At 38.1% G+C, this 18,409-nt stretch overlaps 1 protein-coding gene across 1 annotated transcript; it reads left to right on the top strand.

Annotated features, from left to right (window-relative positions):
• Positions 1–220: 220 nt before the first annotated feature.
• LRIT3 (leucine rich repeat, Ig-like and transmembrane domains 3) lies at positions 221–15,734 on the top strand. Its single transcript, XM_063423456.1, has 4 exons — positions 221–423; positions 1,665–2,143; positions 9,578–9,883; positions 10,978–15,734. Exons 1-4 carry the CDS (start codon positions 308–310, stop codon positions 12,039–12,041), a joined length of 1,965 nt encoding a protein of 654 aa, XP_063279526.1. The 5' UTR covers positions 221–307; the 3' UTR covers positions 12,042–15,734.
• The last annotated feature ends 2,675 nt before the right edge of the window (positions 15,735–18,409 follow it).

Below are 18,409 nucleotides of genomic sequence, written 5' to 3'. Positions count from 1 at the left end.
CTCTTAGGAGAAGAAAAGAGATATTTTATTACACACTAACTTCACAATCTACATATTAAACCAACCCTGGAACATGGTTGGATGTGATTTGAAGCAGAGTGTGTTCTGTCAGAGTGAAGAATGAGCTGGTTTAACTGATGCCATTCAGGATACATTTGAAGGTTAAGCAACTGCAGATCTCAGCTAATCTGCTGTAATCTGCTGTTACTAAATGGATGGCTACATTCTCGTTTGTAGCACACTGCACATGAGTGCCTGGGGATAAAGCTTTCACATTTCTTCATGTCAGTTCTTCTGATAGGAAGCCATGTATCTGTTTATTTACTTCTACCTCCTAATGAGTTTTTTTGAAGAAATTAATGGCTTTTGTCCTTCACAATGCACTTGCGTTTACCATGGCAGAAGTGATGGCACTGGAACAAGGTACATATTTTATTATTTGTTATATAGGGCAATTTATAAGGAAAAGGGTTGAAGAAATTGGATATAACATTTTCAGACATTGCTGTTATTTCTAGCATAGTTGCAATGAAGGCACATTTTACATTAACGTTCTATGGCTAGCAGCATTCCTGAACAGGAGCAGATGGTGATTATGGCTTTGTACTTAGCAAATAGCTACTGTAAATCTTCATTTTTTGCAGGAGCCAATTTCTTTCTGCTCCATGACATTCATGCTATTGCAATGTCCATTCTGTCTCTACAAACTAGTTAACTAGTGTCAGGTGATTCTAGTTTAAGTAAGTATAGTAGGTTCTTGTTATTTTAATCTGCAGTAAATCATGTAATTTTTGATAGTAAGAAGGTTAATTTGAAATGTGGTGATATTTAAAATTTGAAATTTTGGGAGATACTCTTTGTCATTGCTATTTATTGTGACATCCTATCTGGTATAAAGATGCAGGAGGAAAAAGTAAAATAGAGGAATAATTTAGAGAAAAGGAGGAGAAAATTAAGGATAGGGGAAGGCAGGGGAATCTTCAAGCTGTTACGTGCAAGCAATGTACCTCAAAGAAATTGTTTCCTGAAATCAAATAACTGAAAATGCTGAGGAATCCCATTTAACTGAAATCCTTGTGAGCAGAAAGTTATTTTCATCTCTATAAACAAGTAATTTGTACATAGACCTCAAAAAGAGGGCAAGAATGCTCTTCTTTACTGAATTTTCTTTGGTATATTTTCAATTTTCAGTCTATTCTGAAAGGTGAGTATAGAAAATATTTTGAATCTTCATAAGACAGAAAAATTAGAGGTTAGTAATATTAATTTTGAATTTCAATAATTTTAATAAAGGGGCATGCAGTTCCCACTTGAGATACATGCATGTATTATTCCTTGTACAACGGCTTCTGTCTTTCAGCTGTCAGTAGAGTGAGGGATGGATAGAGGGTGGTACTTACATACTTTAGAATAGAGCAAATCTAGGTTTCATGTGAAAAGATCAGTTTTGATTTGTATTCTTTTAGTCTTTAGAGACTCCATGTTTGTGGAATTTGTTCAGCTTTTAAATGCAGAGGACTATTCTTGATTTCTGTGTTCTTTTCTCTGGTGGTAGTGTTGCAGAAAGTTACAACATTTGCATTTAAATCTGAAATTCAAATTTCTGATAAATGAATGCAAATATATCTCTCTCTCCCTTTTTTTTTTTTTTCCCCTGTTGCTAGGTCTGTACTCTGTAATGACCCTGACATGTATGAGATCCCTGTAAATGTTCCTGTGGACACTGTAAAACTTCGTATAGAGAAAACTGTCATACGAAGGATTCCAACTGAAGCCTTTTACTACCTGGTAGATCTCAAATACCTGTGGGTCACTTACAACTGTGTAGCCAACATTGATATCAGCAGCTTCTATAACTTGAAACAACTGCATGAGCTGAGGCTGGATGGTAATCTGCTTTCAACTTTCCCTTGGGAATCCCTGGCAGAGATGCCCAACTTACGGACTCTTGATCTTCACAACAACAAAATGACCAGCATTCCTGCTGATGCTGGCCGCTACCTGAGAAACCTCACCTACCTGGACCTATCCAGCAACAAGCTGACCACCTTGCCATCAGACCTCATGGACATTTGGCCCCCCTTCTCAGGAGCTATCGTGTCCAAGAACACAGACATTCTGGTGACACAGAGAGTAATCTTGGGTATGTTGAACAGCCTGTCTCATTCCCTACTAAAATATATCTGAACATTAAATTGCACGTCAGAGCAGTTAGGGGACCAGCCTAGGATTCAGGAGAGGGTGTTTTGCCCAGTCACTCTTGTGTTTTGCTCTGTGGTTGTTTATTTATTTTCTACTGCTGACAGAAAACCATAAAATGAAGATAGTGACCTCCATGTGTGTTGTTACCTCAAAGCAGAAGTAAAAGCTATGAGAATCTGGTTTGCAGGAATACAGACCATTCAGTAGCTATATAAATACAGGACTTATCTTGTGTTTCTGGTGAGATTTTCCTCATCTTTGTATGTGTTTGCAACTGTAAGCATGTCCATTTGCAACTGCTTTTTTCCAGAGGCTCCCAAGCCAAACAAGGAGCAAGAGCCAATGCTCATATAAAGCATGGTGCTCATATAAAGTGTGGTGTCCTGTGACACCACACTGCAGATAGTGTTGGTGGCTCAAAACAGGGCAACTCTGGTCTCCTGGGATGTCTGCTGACCTTGCATTACTCTAAAGCTGACTGATTAGCCTGAAGGTTTTTGCAATTTACATATTGAATGTGAGAGAGAATAGGAGTCTGATCCCTATATATTCATGGTACTTTTTATAGTGTTTAAGGTAAGTATTTAAGAATAATTTGGTCAGACTCTGATTTTTTCATAATTTGATCCTCTTCTCTGGTATGCAATTGCGTCAGTTCTGTTTGTGGCATTGTGCTTTATCTGACAGTTTGTCTCCACATCTTAGTCTTGCCAGTGTAACCTCTTTCTCTTCTTCAGTCTCGGGCCAGAACTGTTCTATCAGTACTGTTCTTTTCTATCACTATTTACATGTAAGTGCATATTTTGATGTGTTTGTAGTGCAGCAGGTGGAACGGAGGAAAACCAGCTGGCTGTCTCTGCTGCAGTAATTCTATAAGCACTGATAAAGAGTCCTGCATTGTACTGCCCAATATTTCCAATTTCTTGACCTAAACCCCCAGTATTCAGTGTGCATTTGTTCAGCTGCTGTTTCACAGCAGAAGCTGCAGCTTGAAACTCTCATTCAGATCACATTTTATGTAAATAACTTAATAAGTGCAAGTAGACTGCATGACTTCATAAGCATGGTAACTGTAGGCTTACGTCATTAAAGGGTTTTCGTTTATTTAGGATTAAAAAAAAAAAAAAAGAGTAAAAGCTGTAAAAGTAAGTCCATCTCAGTACTCCTTTCCCTGTCCCCACACTGAAGACTACAGGAGGCTGTAAAGTGCTAAATCTAATCTTCATGATCTCGTGTGGGAGTTCCAGAGGTTAACTGATTTCCTTGTCTTACATAGCCCTCACCACTTCAGACGAAATGAAAGGAACTAAGAAAAAAAAATAACCCCCAACACAAAAAGCACCAAAAAATCTTCACTCACAAACTCTTCTCTCCTCTTAACTCTGGGAATCATCTGCAGGCTTCCTGGATGCAGGCATTTTTCCAGTGTCCTGTAGTCCTGGCAAACCCTCTGGTGCCAGCACTGAGTTCTTTGAAGGCTTGGGATGTGACCTTTGGACCATTTTATGTTGTGAACAACAACTAGGTTGTTACACAGGTCTCCAGAGAGGAACACACACTGGGTTTAAATAGAACCTTGCTTCCCTTTTTGCTGTTAGATGCTAAGGGAGGTTCTGTACAACCATTATAGATTTGCACCTGAGAATACAAAATGCCAGGTGGTACTTTCCGTGTGTTATATTGTGTTAAATTTACCTTGGGTAAGCTGTGAATGTATCAGTTGAATTTTTTTTCATTAACAGCATAGTTTTCTGATGCGTACGTCACAATGCAGACAGTGCTTGCTACATAAGAAACTCTATAGTGAACAAGAAAACATCCCCTTTCTCTGGAGATTAGGAAGTGCAATGCTCCTTATGTCTTGGTTTATTTTGACAAGTTTATTTAGACTCCACTGAGTATTAGCCTTCCTTTCTCAGCTGGGTTTGCTGGAGCCTGAGAAAGAAGTGCATCCTATAGATATTCTCCTCCTCTGAGCTACAGATAGGGATCACAGAGATATGTGGTCAGGAAGGACCTAGCCTACTGGGATACAGATCCAGAGAAGCTGAGCCATTCTGCTAAAGTCAGTACTTGTCTTAAAGCCTGTGACAAGACCACCCCAGAGCTTTCCATGGTAACCTCCTCCAGTGCTTATCTATCAGGGTAGTGAGAAAGTTTCTCTTAATATCTAACCTCAATCTCCCTTACTGCAAAACTAAGCTGATTACCTCTTGTCCTACAGGGCATGAGCATACAGAAAAACTGATTACCATCTCTTATAGTAATCTTTCATAGGTTTTCCTTCCCTGTTTGCCATCCTAACTAACCACAGCATTTCTTTCATCAGCGTCTAGTATAATGTGAAGGTTTTTGTGGGTTTTTTTTTGTTTTTTTATTTGGTTGGTTTTTGTTTGAATTGGATTTTTGTTTGGTTTGGTTTTGCTGAGTATTTTAATTTGTCTGGTTTTGGTTTGGTTTGGCTTTGGTTTTTGCTGTGTGTCGTATTTTTATTTTCTTTTAATTTTCTACCATAGTTACTGTTTCTCTTTGGACACCTTTAGGTTTAAAAAAATGTTTCTCTTAAAATGTGATGGATGCCCACAATTGCACGCTTTGATGCTCAAGAGTGTCCTGTGTGCTGCACCACTCTCTCTGGGAGCATTCAGCCTGACCTGTTACCTACATGGAACCCTCACTGCAGCCAGAAGTCTGCTAGAAGCTGGAACCCAGAGTAAATAAATGCTGGTTTTGTCTAGTCAGGAAAACAGCAGTCAGATTCTAAGTAGAGTAATCAACTATGGCTTGAGCTGTCTTCTCTCCTGGTTCTGGCAAACCAAGATTGTCACGTGTATATAATTAACGAGATCAAAACCAGCAAGGCCCTAAACTCAGATGTTTGTGCAAATGCATTTTTTAACACCAGGAGGCAATTTTATTTTTGTCTTGACTGAGCATCAAGATGGTTGCTCATATGAGAAAGTTCAGGTTCCCCATGAGTCTTGTCCGTCAAGAACTCTTGGAGGAGCCAAAGGCTACTTTTGTCAGAGGACTGGCATGTTAGCATCTCCTTATTCCAGTTCATCATCTCTGTACTAAGAGGTTTGGGTTTTTTAACTACTTCCCACTGTATGATGATGTTCCTCTGTGTGTGCACTATGCTAAATGAAAAAGGGTTAGGGAATGATTCCTGGCTCTTTGGCCAAGTGGCTCACTCTGGCTCTCATCTACACAGTTTAGGGCCCGCTCTCTTTAAAGTTGACTGTCTGTTCCATACTTTGTAAGATTTAGCCCTTGGTTCTCTGCAGGCTCTACAGGTTCCTACACTGACTCCCAAATGTAGTTCTGGAGATGGGGGTGTTTTTTTTCTTCAGTCTAACCTGCCTGAAATTATATGAGAATTGCATTGGAAATCATTCATCTGTGCTTTTGGAATATGAAACAGCAGGGGTATGTTGTATGCCTGAAGGGCTGACAGACATGCAGAATAGTTTGGAGGTACAAAACCTGCTGCACTTGCTTTGGAGGAGACAACAGAATAGAGACAACCATCCTTGGTGTGGTCTCATCCATAAGCCTTCCAGGGAGCAGCCCCTGGAGTGCCAGCTGTCCCTGGACCCATGTCTGGCTTTGTCTTGGAAAGTGCCCTTTGGAGCAGCTCAAAACAAAGCTGTGGAGTGAGATGAAAATTAAACAGTGCAAATGATTGGGGGACCAGTGTGTGAATTCAGCTGGCCCTCTTGGTTATATCTGGAGCCATAGCCTGATACTTTGATCCAAATCACAACTAAATTTCAGTATTGGCTGCTGTACAGAGATTTACATTTCTGGCAGGAATGATGACAGTAGCGTTTTCCGTATGGTGGACTCTAGTGAGTCACTGAGAGGAACAGATGAGTCCAGTATTTGACAGAGTGGCAGTTACTTGAGATCTTGCCTCTGTTGCATGCAGAGGTGCCAGAAATTTGGAATACAGCAGGTCCGTGAGGCTCCCACCTGTTATGCTGAGTCAAGGGATAGATATTGGTTTTCCTGAAACTACTTTCTTAGCAATTGCCATGTGGTGAAAATGCTGACATAGTGTTGAATAGGGAATTTACTGTTTAGAACCATGGATCAAAATGTGTAGGTTAAGGTGGAAGGAGCCTGGAATAGGCTGGCCCATGCTGTGATGAATATTTTTATCAGCCCAAATCTGGAATATTTGGCATTCTGCTATTTTGCAGCAACTGAAAATCAATGTGTTACACAAGTTATGGTCTGAGTCTGGTTACTGATTTACAAAGGAAATTTTGCTAAAGTCCATATTGACACAGCCCATGGAAATCTTGCTTACTGAGAAGACTAAAACAAAGTGCATGCACAGGTACACATATACACAAGTTTGCCATTGTATGGGAAAGAATACATAAAAATGTGTGAGAGTAAATATAAAATATACTAAATCTAGAATCTAGAATAAACAGTTTTAGAGCAGTTTATAATTAATAATATTAAAATAACACTGCATTAGTATATCGCAATGCATAAATATTTATCAATGTTTGTTTTGCCTTGGCTTGTATTTCTTTCTCAGATCAACAAGCTGCCTTGATATTCTACAAAAGGATCCAGCGTTTATAAAGATATTGTCTTTCCTCAGATTAGGGATTTGTCATTATTTTCATTTTTGCTTCTTAAGAAATTATTTCTTTTATTAAAGCTCTCTAATATTTTCTATTTTCTTATCCCCCCCCTTTTAAACTTTTCTTTATTCTTTGTGTGTATTCTTTCTGTATTCTTTGTGTTTGTTCTCACTTCTAACATATTGACAGCACAAGCTGTTAAAGTTCAAAATGCCTTTTGTAGTTTGGAAACTAGGTTTACATACACATTTCTGTTCTCTTCAACACTAACTGAAGTATAATGAAATTCAGTGTTTTATCTTGCTTCCAACTCAATAGTGCTTTCATCTTTTCATTATGGGAATTCACATAACTTGGTGATTTACACTGGCTAGAAATAATGTGAATACTGTCAGATATTGGCAAGACACAGATAAACTAAGAGGCTGTGCTGTGGGGCCAGGGAAGGAACTCATGTAGCTGTATCTATTGTAAGTCCTGCTTCTTTAGGCAGTTTTGTCGGGAAGCATGATGGACGGGGAAGATGGTGTGGCTGACTGACATAACTCTTACTTTGCCCCACACTCAGATGGTCGAACCTGTGTCCCAGGCTGGACTGAATCATCCAGTCTAAGGACTGTTCATTGTTGCTTCATCATTCCTTTTATTTTGTCAGTTTCTGATACCTATGATAATGACTTCAGCTTTTCTTCAGGACTCTGGGAGAGTATGAAAGCTGTGTAGGTGTATATATATTAGGAAAAGTTCCTTCACTGAAAGGGGGCTCAGGGAAGTGGTGGAGTTACCATTCCTGGAGGTACTTAAAAGACACGTAAATGTGGCACTCAGGGTTGTGGTTTACTGCTGAACTTGGCCGTGCTGGGTTAGCAGTTGGACTTGATGGTCTTAAAGGTCTTTTCTAATGTAACCATTCTTTGGTTCTGTTTCAAAGGCTTTTGAGTGCTTCAAGTAGGTTAAAAACAATAATAAACCCCTTTCTTTCCTGCAGTAAGTTTCTTAACATAGTGAGGAAAATTGCAAGAAAGTGAGAAGAAAAAGAAAATTACAGGAGTATTGTCTCTGACTACAGAGCCTCCCTAATTGAAAAGATAAGCACAAATAGTTACATATGTGTGCTTGATTAAACAGAATTTTTATAAGCACAAGCAGTTGATGTGCCTAGGTATAGAAAACACTTGAATAGTATCTTCTCTTCTTATGTATATATGTGTGAAGTTCACAGGCAAAATTTTTATGTTTTGGAGATTCTTTTGAGGAAAAGCAGTTGCTGATACACTTTCCTTTGACTTTTCCTTCTCTGTTCCCGTGAACAATACGTAGTGAGTAGATGTAAAATCTCTTCTGTCTGGACGGGGTGAAATTGGATTGTGATGTCAAAGTCACGGAATCTCTTCAGGTCAAGTCTTGTTTTAAAGAGCAGGGATTAATTGGGGTTTACCACAGTTTTAACCAATCACTACCATTGCTCTTAAAATAACCTAATCTTGGTCTGGTGATAAAAGGAAGAAGTAGTTAATTATTCATATATTCTTTCATCTGCAGGCTTTTTTCCAGAACAACCCATCATTTTTCCGATAGCTGTTTTGATAATTCTTAACAATACACTCTGAAATATTTGCAGGTGTTTGGGGCTCTTTTTTTTCTTTGAATACTGGTTTGAGTTATGTGACTTGTTTATTGTACTGATCAGTAAATTCAGTAATGATGGGTCCTTGCATATCATCCCTTATTTCAGACTGTAAGTTTTGTTTATTAGTAGCACTTGGAGAAAATGAGAAAGGCATATTCAAAAGTGGAAGACCAGTAAGAAAATATTGGAACTCCTAAGTGATATGCTGTGTTGTATTTTACGTGGTGAAGCCACTGTTGCTCTATGGAAGTCAACCTAGTGGAGTAATCAATACAAGCTGAGGATTTAGACTGATATTCCTCAGAAGTGGCTATTCTCTTCCAACATCATACGTTCACAAAGAGGGAAAACTTCTAATTCATAGACTGTAACCAAGAAACAAATGTTTTTGGCTCTGACAAAAGAGAGAGAGGGTTCTTGAGCTGTCATTAAAACATTGTAGTCATTATGGTGTTTTGTGGTCCTTCCTATTTTCTACTCTTCTGCTATTCTTCTTGAATATATTTCAGAGGCTGTAGTGAAGCCAGCTTCTAGCAATATCAGTGTAGTTCAGAGCCAGATAAAAATTTTGTTGGCCTAAAGCTTTTTCTCCTTAGCCTTTATTTCTTTTTCTCAAGGGGCAGAGGTGTTGGTATAAGCTCTAAACCCTTAAATCATCATGTTCTCAAGCATTGAAAAAAGGGTCAGGGAGGGTCAAGATGTAAGAGCCCAAAGAAGGACTAAGAGCAGAGGAGAGTGACATGAAGGAATAGCCCTGAGAAGCTGTCCTTCCAGGAGGCACAGGCACGTGAAAGTGTATCATCAGTCTTAAGACATCTTTTCAAAGTGATTTTAAATGTGGTAGATAAATAGCAAAGTTAAGCACACGTAATGCCAGCAAATCACTATGCTCCAGTAAATGTCTGTGAAGAAGTTTAGCTTAATAAACATTCATACTGTTCTCCCTAACCTCTGAAAATATTCCTCCACCAGTCAGCTGAACGAAAAACACAAGCTGAAAGAGAAAAGATTAACTCAGAACAGGTCCAGGGTTGTCCTTGATTGTATTTGGTGGTCATCATGTGTCATACTGTAAATCACAATATCCATATATTGACTGACAACATTTTTTTTTTCTTTCCCACTTCCCTCCTTGCCTCAGGATTTCAGGACAACCCATGGTTTTGTGACTGCCGCATTTCAAAGCTAATTGAATTTTCCAAAATTGTGGACACCTCCGTTGTACTTCTTGATCCATTGGTTTCATGTAGTGGACCTGAGAGCCTGGCAGGAATCTTGTTCCAGAGAGCTGAGTTAGAGCAGTGTCTTAAACCATCCGTGATGACTTCAGCAACAAAAATCACCTCCCCGCTGGGCAGCAATGTCCTGCTACGCTGTGACGCCACAGGATACCCAACACCACAGCTCACTTGGAATAGGTCAGACAATATTCCAGTGAACTATACAGGTATAACCGCTCTCTTATAGGAGATGGGAGAAACTAAAATTGTTGGGTTGCTTGTGCTTTGAGATCATTGTAATGAGTAACAATTGTGTTGTGTCAAGCTGGCAATCTTATCTGTCCAACAGCTGTTACAAAATTCTCTGTTTAGTTCTCGGTCTTAACAGGTCCAGCAGACTGTTTTGATTGTGGATGTGGTTTGCTACAAGAACAATGTGTGTGGAAGGGCGAAATAGATGAAGTGGGGCAAGGATAAAGGAAAATGGAGTTTGAGTTAGTTAGATCCTAACTCAGAAGCTGGAAAGTAGAAAGGAGAATTTTTTGCTAGAACCTCTGTTTGAAAACGTTCATGTTAAAAAGGCCAGTGAGGCCAAACGGAATGATTTAAAACTCAGCATTGTAAACACAAAATTTTCCAAATTCATGTTTTCTGTGGGCAAATGATGCAAGGCTATAATTGTCTGGCATCATTCTAGTTGCTATGACAGATACTTATATAGTAATTTAAATGTCAAACATGCTACTTGCTAATACCAAGTAGTTAGCAGTTATCATAGGCCCGATGAAGGTAAGAGAACTGAAATATTTTAGGACAAAGATAATTTCCAGTAGTGTTTTAAATGGGTAGCATGGTAAGTGTCACGGGAAGTATTTAAGAGTCAATAGCAGCTTTAAGACATTTGATTTCACTTTATGTGGTTTTGTTTTTCTTAGTGAAACTGCAAACTATATTCTAATTACTCCAGACATTTATTTCCATTTTGGCCCAAGCTGAGCACTTTTATTTAATAATAGAGTATGGCTGGGAATTCCATAGTTGGTTTTGGAAGTTTGGTGGTTTTTTGGTGGGGCTTTTTTGTGTGTTTTTTTGTTGTGGTGGTTGTGGTGGTTGTTGTGGTTGTTTTTGTTTTTGGTTTGTTTGTTTGTTTGTTTTGTTGTTTTTGTTTTGTTATTGTTGTTTTTTGACTGCTTGTGTTTAATTTTCAAAAATGTTCATACATGTGATTCTTTCTAGCAGAAAGGGAAGGAATAGTCGTAATAATATTTACTTCCTCTTTGCTTCCCATTCATAATGTTTTACTCTTTGCATTTCCCCATAGTAATTCAAGAAACTCCTGGAGAGGGTGTCAGGTGGTCCATAATGAGCTTGACAGGAATTTCATACAAGGATGCAGGAGAATACAGATGTAAAGCCAAGAACTTGGCAGGAATGTCAGAAGCTGCTGTGACTGTCACAGTGGTTGGTGTAGTTACTACAACTGTATCACCACAGAAGTATGGAAGGAAGCCAGAGGCTGAGAGGCAGAATACAACTCAGGAGGAACCCAAGCAGGAACCTGAGAGGACAACCACACCTCTTCCCACCACACGGACCACCACAGCTCTGGTTAGCACTGAAAGATCGACCAGCATGACATTTACTGACAAAAAGCAATCCAGGCTCATGTTAGATGGAAAGAGGGTTTCAAAGGCAGTGACAAATGGAAACAAAAAGCAGATTGGAGATTTAAGCAAGAAAGGTGAGGATATCTTATTGAATACAGCAGGTATGGCTGAGCAAAATGTTACTGTGAAGAACCTAAGAGTGATCAGTGAAACTGACGAAAGAGTGACCTTGACTTGGAAAACTGTCAATGCCACAGGTAATTCCGCTGTGACTGTGTTATACTCTAAGTATGGTGAGAAAGATATGTTGCCTCTCAGCACTGATTCTAACAAAAACAAAGTCACAATTGATGGTTTGCAACCTAGTACTCAATATATGGCATGTGTCTCACCCAAAGGTGTGCCACCTACAAAAGAGCAGTGTGTTGTTTTCTCCACTGATGGATTAAATGATGAAAGCAGCTCTGAGTTTTCTATTCTGATAGTGGCCAGCAGTGCAGCATGTGTGGTTGTTTTACCTTTGATATTTTTCTTACTCTACAAAGTTTTAAAACTTCATTTCAAACCAAAATCTGCAAAGGAAGCTGAACTTGCAAAAGAGACTTATGTGCAATTTGAAACACTGTCGCTGAAGCCTCGAACACTGAGTGCAGGAGACCAGCTCTGGGCACGAAGGTACACAGATGAGTCAGAAAGACTTCTCCTTTGCTCTAGGTCAAGCATGGATTCTCAAATGACCTTCAAAAGTGAGGGATCCAGGTCTGAGTATCTGTGCTGAATATGGGTGAGGGTGGAGATGAAGTAAATTATAGGTAAAATTAATTCAGAATGGTGATGCTGCATCTGGAAGCAGGTTGATGCTAGATGGTGGTCAGAATATGTTACCTGGTGTAATAGAGTCTTACTGGATGGTGATGGGTAGGAGGGAGACTAGAAGAAAAATGCTGCCTGTTTATTTTCTTTTTTTAATGTTTGTGATTTTGGATGTGAAGCAATGATGTTGTTCCAAAGAAAAACACAGCATGAAATGGTTCCATGGTTAAAGATATTTTTTGGTTTTATTAAAACATTGTTTTGTCTTCTCTCATTTTACCACATGATGTGCTAGTTACATGTATCAAACATGAAGCACAATCTTCTTGAAAGCAATGTACTTCAACATAATAGGAAAACAGTTTTAACTATTTCTATTGTAATCAAAACCTTATTTGAATATACAAGTTTTCTTCTGACATCAGCTTGTGCTTTGAGGTGTCATGCAGCTGTTAGTACATTATCTTGGGTTGAAGTATTCTCAGGCCAGTCAAGACAGAAGTCACAATTTGTAGACTCTTGAGAGGTCCAATACACATTGTATTGTCATTTTGCAGATGTTATTGCAAAGGGCAAAGAAGCTTCTTTAGTGTCCTGAAGTTCAGGTAAGATGTTTAACTCTGAGAGACACTAGACAATTATGTTAACTTACGTCAGATGATCTTATTGCAAAATCTCAGCCTTAGAATTTACTTGGATATGTCCGTCTACATACCTCAATTTCAGAAATCTTTGTACAGAAAATTGTGGTACTGTGTAATGCAACACACACTCTTATTTGTCAATATATTGACAAATATATTGCACAGATATTGCACAATATTATGTACTACACTGCAGTAATATAATACCTTTTGATAAACAGTAAGAGGAGTTTTTGTCCTCAGGGCATGTTGGATGTGAAGTTTAATGACCATAGTGAAAGTTAATTGTGAGTGTGCTTCCCAATATTTAAGAAGCAGGAATTAACAGTAACGATGAATTCAGTATTGCCGGTTAATGACAATAATGAATAGTCTATGCTGAGGCTGCTTTTTTTAATGCCTGAAGTAAATAAGAGAACTTTTGTTGTTCTAGGTTCAGATATTATGTTTAGAAGTATGTATGAATTGTGAGCCACAGTTTTTCCTGAAAATTACAGCTGTGTTGTTTTCTTGGACCTTTTTATGCCTAGAGAAACTATTTGTTTTTGCTAGGAAATTGGGAATTGACATTTTTGAGAGGGAGAAATATTACTCAAAGCTAGAACCCAAAACGTAGTTTGTCAGCTTCAAAACATTAGCATTTCTCATTGTCAATAATGTAGGATGAAATTTTGCCCGCTGGAATACTGGCAAGCTTATCTTGTAAGGCATAGCTTGGTGAGAGGTGTCAAAAAGCCTCCAACTCAAAATCATGGCAGGAAGTGAACACACTGAAAAATCTCTGTAGCACCTACACCATGGTGTCCAGTGACCAGGATTAGTAGAATGAGTATTTGAGACTGTGGGAGCTGTAATAAAGAAACAGGTGAGACATTCAAAAGTGCAAAATTAGCTTGCCTGCTTGGAATTAGCCTTGGTGTTCCTTTCTGTGTTACGAGTATGTGTGGTTAAAAATCAGTCTTTCTTCTTTTTCCGTGAATAATTTTGATTGCAATGAAAATGGTTTTAACTTTCTAAGCCATTTTACTTTAGCAGTGTGGTGTTGGTGTGGTTTGTTTTTTTTTGGTTGGTTTTTTTTTTTTTTTCTAATTGGGGATTTTTTTAGGGAGAAGAGATTCTCTGTGTGTCAAAACTAAGGTTCATCTGACACGTTAATGACAAACCAAGTTTGAACAGGACTTGAAGTGCTACAATATTTGCCTTCTATTTTCCTGATAGAAGTATAGTTGGTAGTTGTTGAAGATATTTTCAATAAAAAACACCATGTTTTTCACTAATGAGAACAATTGTTTTAGCTTTTTTTTGTTTTCCTGAAGAGGATTTGATTTCAGGTTTCAAAGCTCTAAATCTGATTCTGGAGTTCAAAAGTGGTATCACCTGACTTGTAGGTGACACATCGATATATTGAACTAACGTGGTGTACAGTTCATTGGAGGGAGGTCACTTGTGAACATTAAACCTTTTGGTTTGACTAATCCTTGTGGAATTAGCATGTCCTAAAGTTAGAAATTAATCTCTGGCCACATGGGCTATTAGTATATCAAAGATGAAATTTACTGTCAAGAGCATGTTTTTTCAAGAAAACACATTATACATTATTTTTTCCATGGTTCTTGAGACAAAAGAGTTACATAATCCAGACCTACTTCTGTAACTCATGTCAAAACACCAAATGTACTGGGGAATTTTGGCAGGAATCTGACACCAAGGGCAAATCACACAATAAAGATGTTTGTACTGTATCACCCAGGATTGGTTTAATAAAGAGCTGAATACTTTGCGAACAAATGTAATTTTTTATACTGTAAATTGTTAATGATGGAATCATTGTGATATAGATTTTGTCACCCGTAATCATTTGTATAATGTCTTCTGAAATGCAGTACTGCATGAATCAAGCATTGGTAAGAACAGTGATGACTATAACCTGTGTACGAGAATTTGGAGAGGGTTTAACCTGTGCTTATGTATCGCCTTTCATATATTTTGCTCTTTGGTTTCTGAATTCATCCTGCTTTTCACCAAAAAGGTTAGGCCTCTTTTTATACATTACCTGCAATGGCTGTGTCAAAACTGCATGACTAATGAAATAACTGAGCAGTGTGAGCTGAATTCTAAGTAAACCTCATTTTTACTTAGAGTTTTAGTGGGCATTAGTACTTATCATACTAAACCATAATCTTGGCTTCAATGTGCACTTACTAAGCTGAACGTAAGGCATCTGTGCATCTATTTTAATCCTTGCCATTGCTCACAGTGGGCTTTATATTCCTTGCATCATAATCAGATTCTCATATGTTTCTCAGGGAGGGCATTAAGAGAGAAAACTCTTCCATGTGTAACATGAAAATGTCTGTAATAGCAAAACCGTTCACACTTGGACTGTGTGTAGGAGGCTAAACAAAGGACATTTCAAATTCAATACCTTTTCAAAGAAGCAAGTAAAATAGAAGTTGTTTTCATGTGAAAATAAAAAATTGTTTTTATACAAGACAGTATGTTTGCCTGACCCTTTTGTCTTTATAGCTTTATGTTTGTAGCTTTAGACAATATGTGATGAGTGTACTTGTGGGGACAAAAGGAAGTCTGAAAAGAAATTACAGAATATACAGGAAGAAGGCTGAGAAACAACACAAGGATGATGTCCTAGAGAATTCTGTTCCTGTGTGCCACAATGTCTTTTGCTTGCAATTCTGCCACATAAGAATGTCTGCAGATACCCCAGGGGTGCTGGGGTATCTGCAGACACGTAGGTGTACCACTAGATTATTTCAGTGGCTGGAGCTCTACATGTGGCCACTTTTGACAAGGTGGGGGCAGCTATAAAGCTGGGGTATGGAACGGTGGCCCCAGGGCAATTTGAAGAATGCACTGGAAGCTGGTCCTGAGGTCTGCCTGTGCCCCAGTGAAAGTTGTGAGAGGTTTTTGGAGACCACTGCCTTTAAACTGAAAAGGGATGAGCAAACAGCTTATGAGTTTATTGCAAGAAAGAGGGTCATGCATCAGCAACTGTTCTGGAGAGGTTCTGAAACCAAGATATAATATACTACAAGATATAATATACTACAATCATCCATATTGATCTATGATTTTCTTTTAAAAACAACCAGTTTGTTAGATTTGTGGCTGGGAGGTAAACACAAACTTCAATCTTCTCCATGACCACAGATGAAATTTAAAAATGAACCTCTTTAAAATTATCTAACTGTGTCTAGATTGGAAACCTGCTGACATGGATGCCTTCTCTCACAGAATTCATTGCACTGTTCTAGATGTTATTGAAGTTCCAGGGCAGCATTGTCACATTCCTTTGCTGAAAATTAGTAGTTCTCCATAGAACAGATGCTTTTTTTATTATTTACAAATCACTGAATTTTTTTACTCTGAATTTCAAGAGATCAGAGCTCCCTTCAGAATGAAGGCACAAATAATGCGTCATTTTGATATATCTGAAAGACTCCCTTGCTAAACCAGGGAAAATCAATCTGAAATATTGGACTGAAACAGCCTGTATGTAGGGGATTTTTCTTTTTAGCAAAGCTGTATTATGATAAGTGTTCAAGATGGGAACCATTTCCATCAAAAAGGCAGAAGGCAGCTGTGAACAAAAGCATATTATATTTCCCAATATAGAAGTAGCTGCACTTTTCTCAATTTTCTGTTTTTTATGAAGTAACATCCTAACCTATTGTTTAAAAAAGGATGTGGAATTGCTGTAGCAAGATCAATAGCACCTGTCAGGTACATATTTTAAGTATAATTGTTCTAACTTCAAGTCTGGTATTTCTGAAAGACCCTTGATTGACATAAGAGTATTACAAAAGGAGCTAACTGTGCAAACAACTACAACTAACCTCTCATTATAATGGAATACCAGTTTACTGACAGTCTATAAATGTCTACATTTTGCAGAAGAGGCTCTGACAAGAAAATACTTTTTTCTGCAACATGATGAGCTATCAAATATTTGATTGAGATATCCTCTTTTTTAAGGAGGAGTCAAAGGAATTCAGTAGTAGTGTGGTTTCTTGGTTTTGGGTTGGTTGTTTGTTTTCTTTATGTGTGTGGTTTTTTGGTGGGGTTTTTTTTTTGGTGGTTTTGTTTTATTATGATCTTTTATGGAAACTAAGGGGACTGAGAGGGGACTAGGTGAAATTCTTATGGCCAGAGAAGGTTAAAATGGAATGTGTTTTCGTACTCACTTTTTTAATGCAGGAAAAAGGAGCTTTATATGTGTGTGTGTATATTGAGGGCAGGAATAGAGTATTGCAAGGTTGTTGCCTCGGACAAAGTTCAAGCAGTTTCTTCTATGGCCTCTGGTATGGGCTGCTGGCACTTGAGAATGCTACCGAACTAGATGGAAAGTAAGAACAATCCAAAATGACAATTACTAGCAGATTTGATGCAACTCTAAGTTAAACTCAGTGGGTTGCTTTTTTGATCAAGTAAATGAGTACTTTGTTGTTTTTTGTTTTTTAGTTTTTTCATTTCTTTAGACACACATTTGAAGGAAACATTCTAGCATTATCCAACAAATTTCTCTAATACATCAAAAAGTAAATTAATGAACAAGTCTCTAGATCATGTCCTTGCTTGACTCATTCTTTCTAGTTTAGTATTATTTTGGAGAAGAGGAACAGAACAATATGTATAGTCTACTTTGTATTATTTTCCAGTCTCTAAAACCGCCACACCTTTGTTGAAGAAGAAGGAAATTAAATCTAATACTCATAAGTACTGGTTTTTTGTAAGAACCTGATTTAATTAATGATGAGGAAATCTAATGTCACAGACTGATCAGATGGACTACTGAGTCATGTGTCTTGAATTTTTTCCTGCTAGTATTTGGCCAAGTGTCTGAGACTCCAAAAATATCTTGTACCAATTATATTTCTTGTTTTATAGTCCAGTTCCTTGTGTTTAAGATCATGTGGAAATTAAATCACAGAGGTAGAAAGAAGGCAATATAAGCATACAGTAAACAGTCAGCTACATAGCATGACAAACTAAATTCAGAATAGCATTACTCTCTTTTAATGTTATTTTTCTCTATGCACAGAACCTTCTTCAATATTAAACTAATCCTGCATGTATTGCTTGCTTCGGATTGCACATGAATGACATTTTCTGTGGGTATTTTTCCAGAGCACGCTCTCAGGTCTTGAGCGACCTGTTCTTGTTTCTCACTGATTCTTCAAAAAAGAATACTACTTGGTGTTTCTTGTTCTCTGGCATAGAATTGACATGGTGCGGTGACTTCCTCCCTGCTGAGGCATGTGTTCTGAGCATCATGGTTTATAGCTGAGGAATAGAGAAAGTAATATTATTCTGAATTTAATTTGTCATTCTCTATAGCTGGCTACTTACTGCACTCTTATCTGTGATTTAACTTCCACATGAACTTAGGCACACCACCTTGCAGTTTTACTGTTTGCTGTTGTGTCTGGATCAACGTCTCCAAAGGACTTAGTTCCTGGAGTTCTGTATCAATCATTCTGGGTTCAGCATAAAATCTCAGCATAGCATTTTTCAGTAGAAGATTGTGCTAAGTTACTTCTCAGCATTAGGAAAGGAACTCTCTAGAATGGCAGAAGCATAATTTCGTACACAAAAGTGCTGTTTATTTGTTCCTTGCCTAAGCATTTTCTACTCTTTGACAGAGGAGCAGACATTCCCTTTGAATAGAGTA

Source organism: Prinia subflava, chromosome Z, assembly GCF_021018805.1.
Source record: "Prinia subflava isolate CZ2003 ecotype Zambia chromosome Z, Cam_Psub_1.2, whole genome shotgun sequence".
Lineage (NCBI taxonomy): Eukaryota > Metazoa > Chordata > Aves > Passeriformes > Cisticolidae > Prinia > Prinia subflava.
Note: the sequence above shows the minus strand (reverse complement) of the source record. Positions and strands in the feature narration are given on the sequence as shown.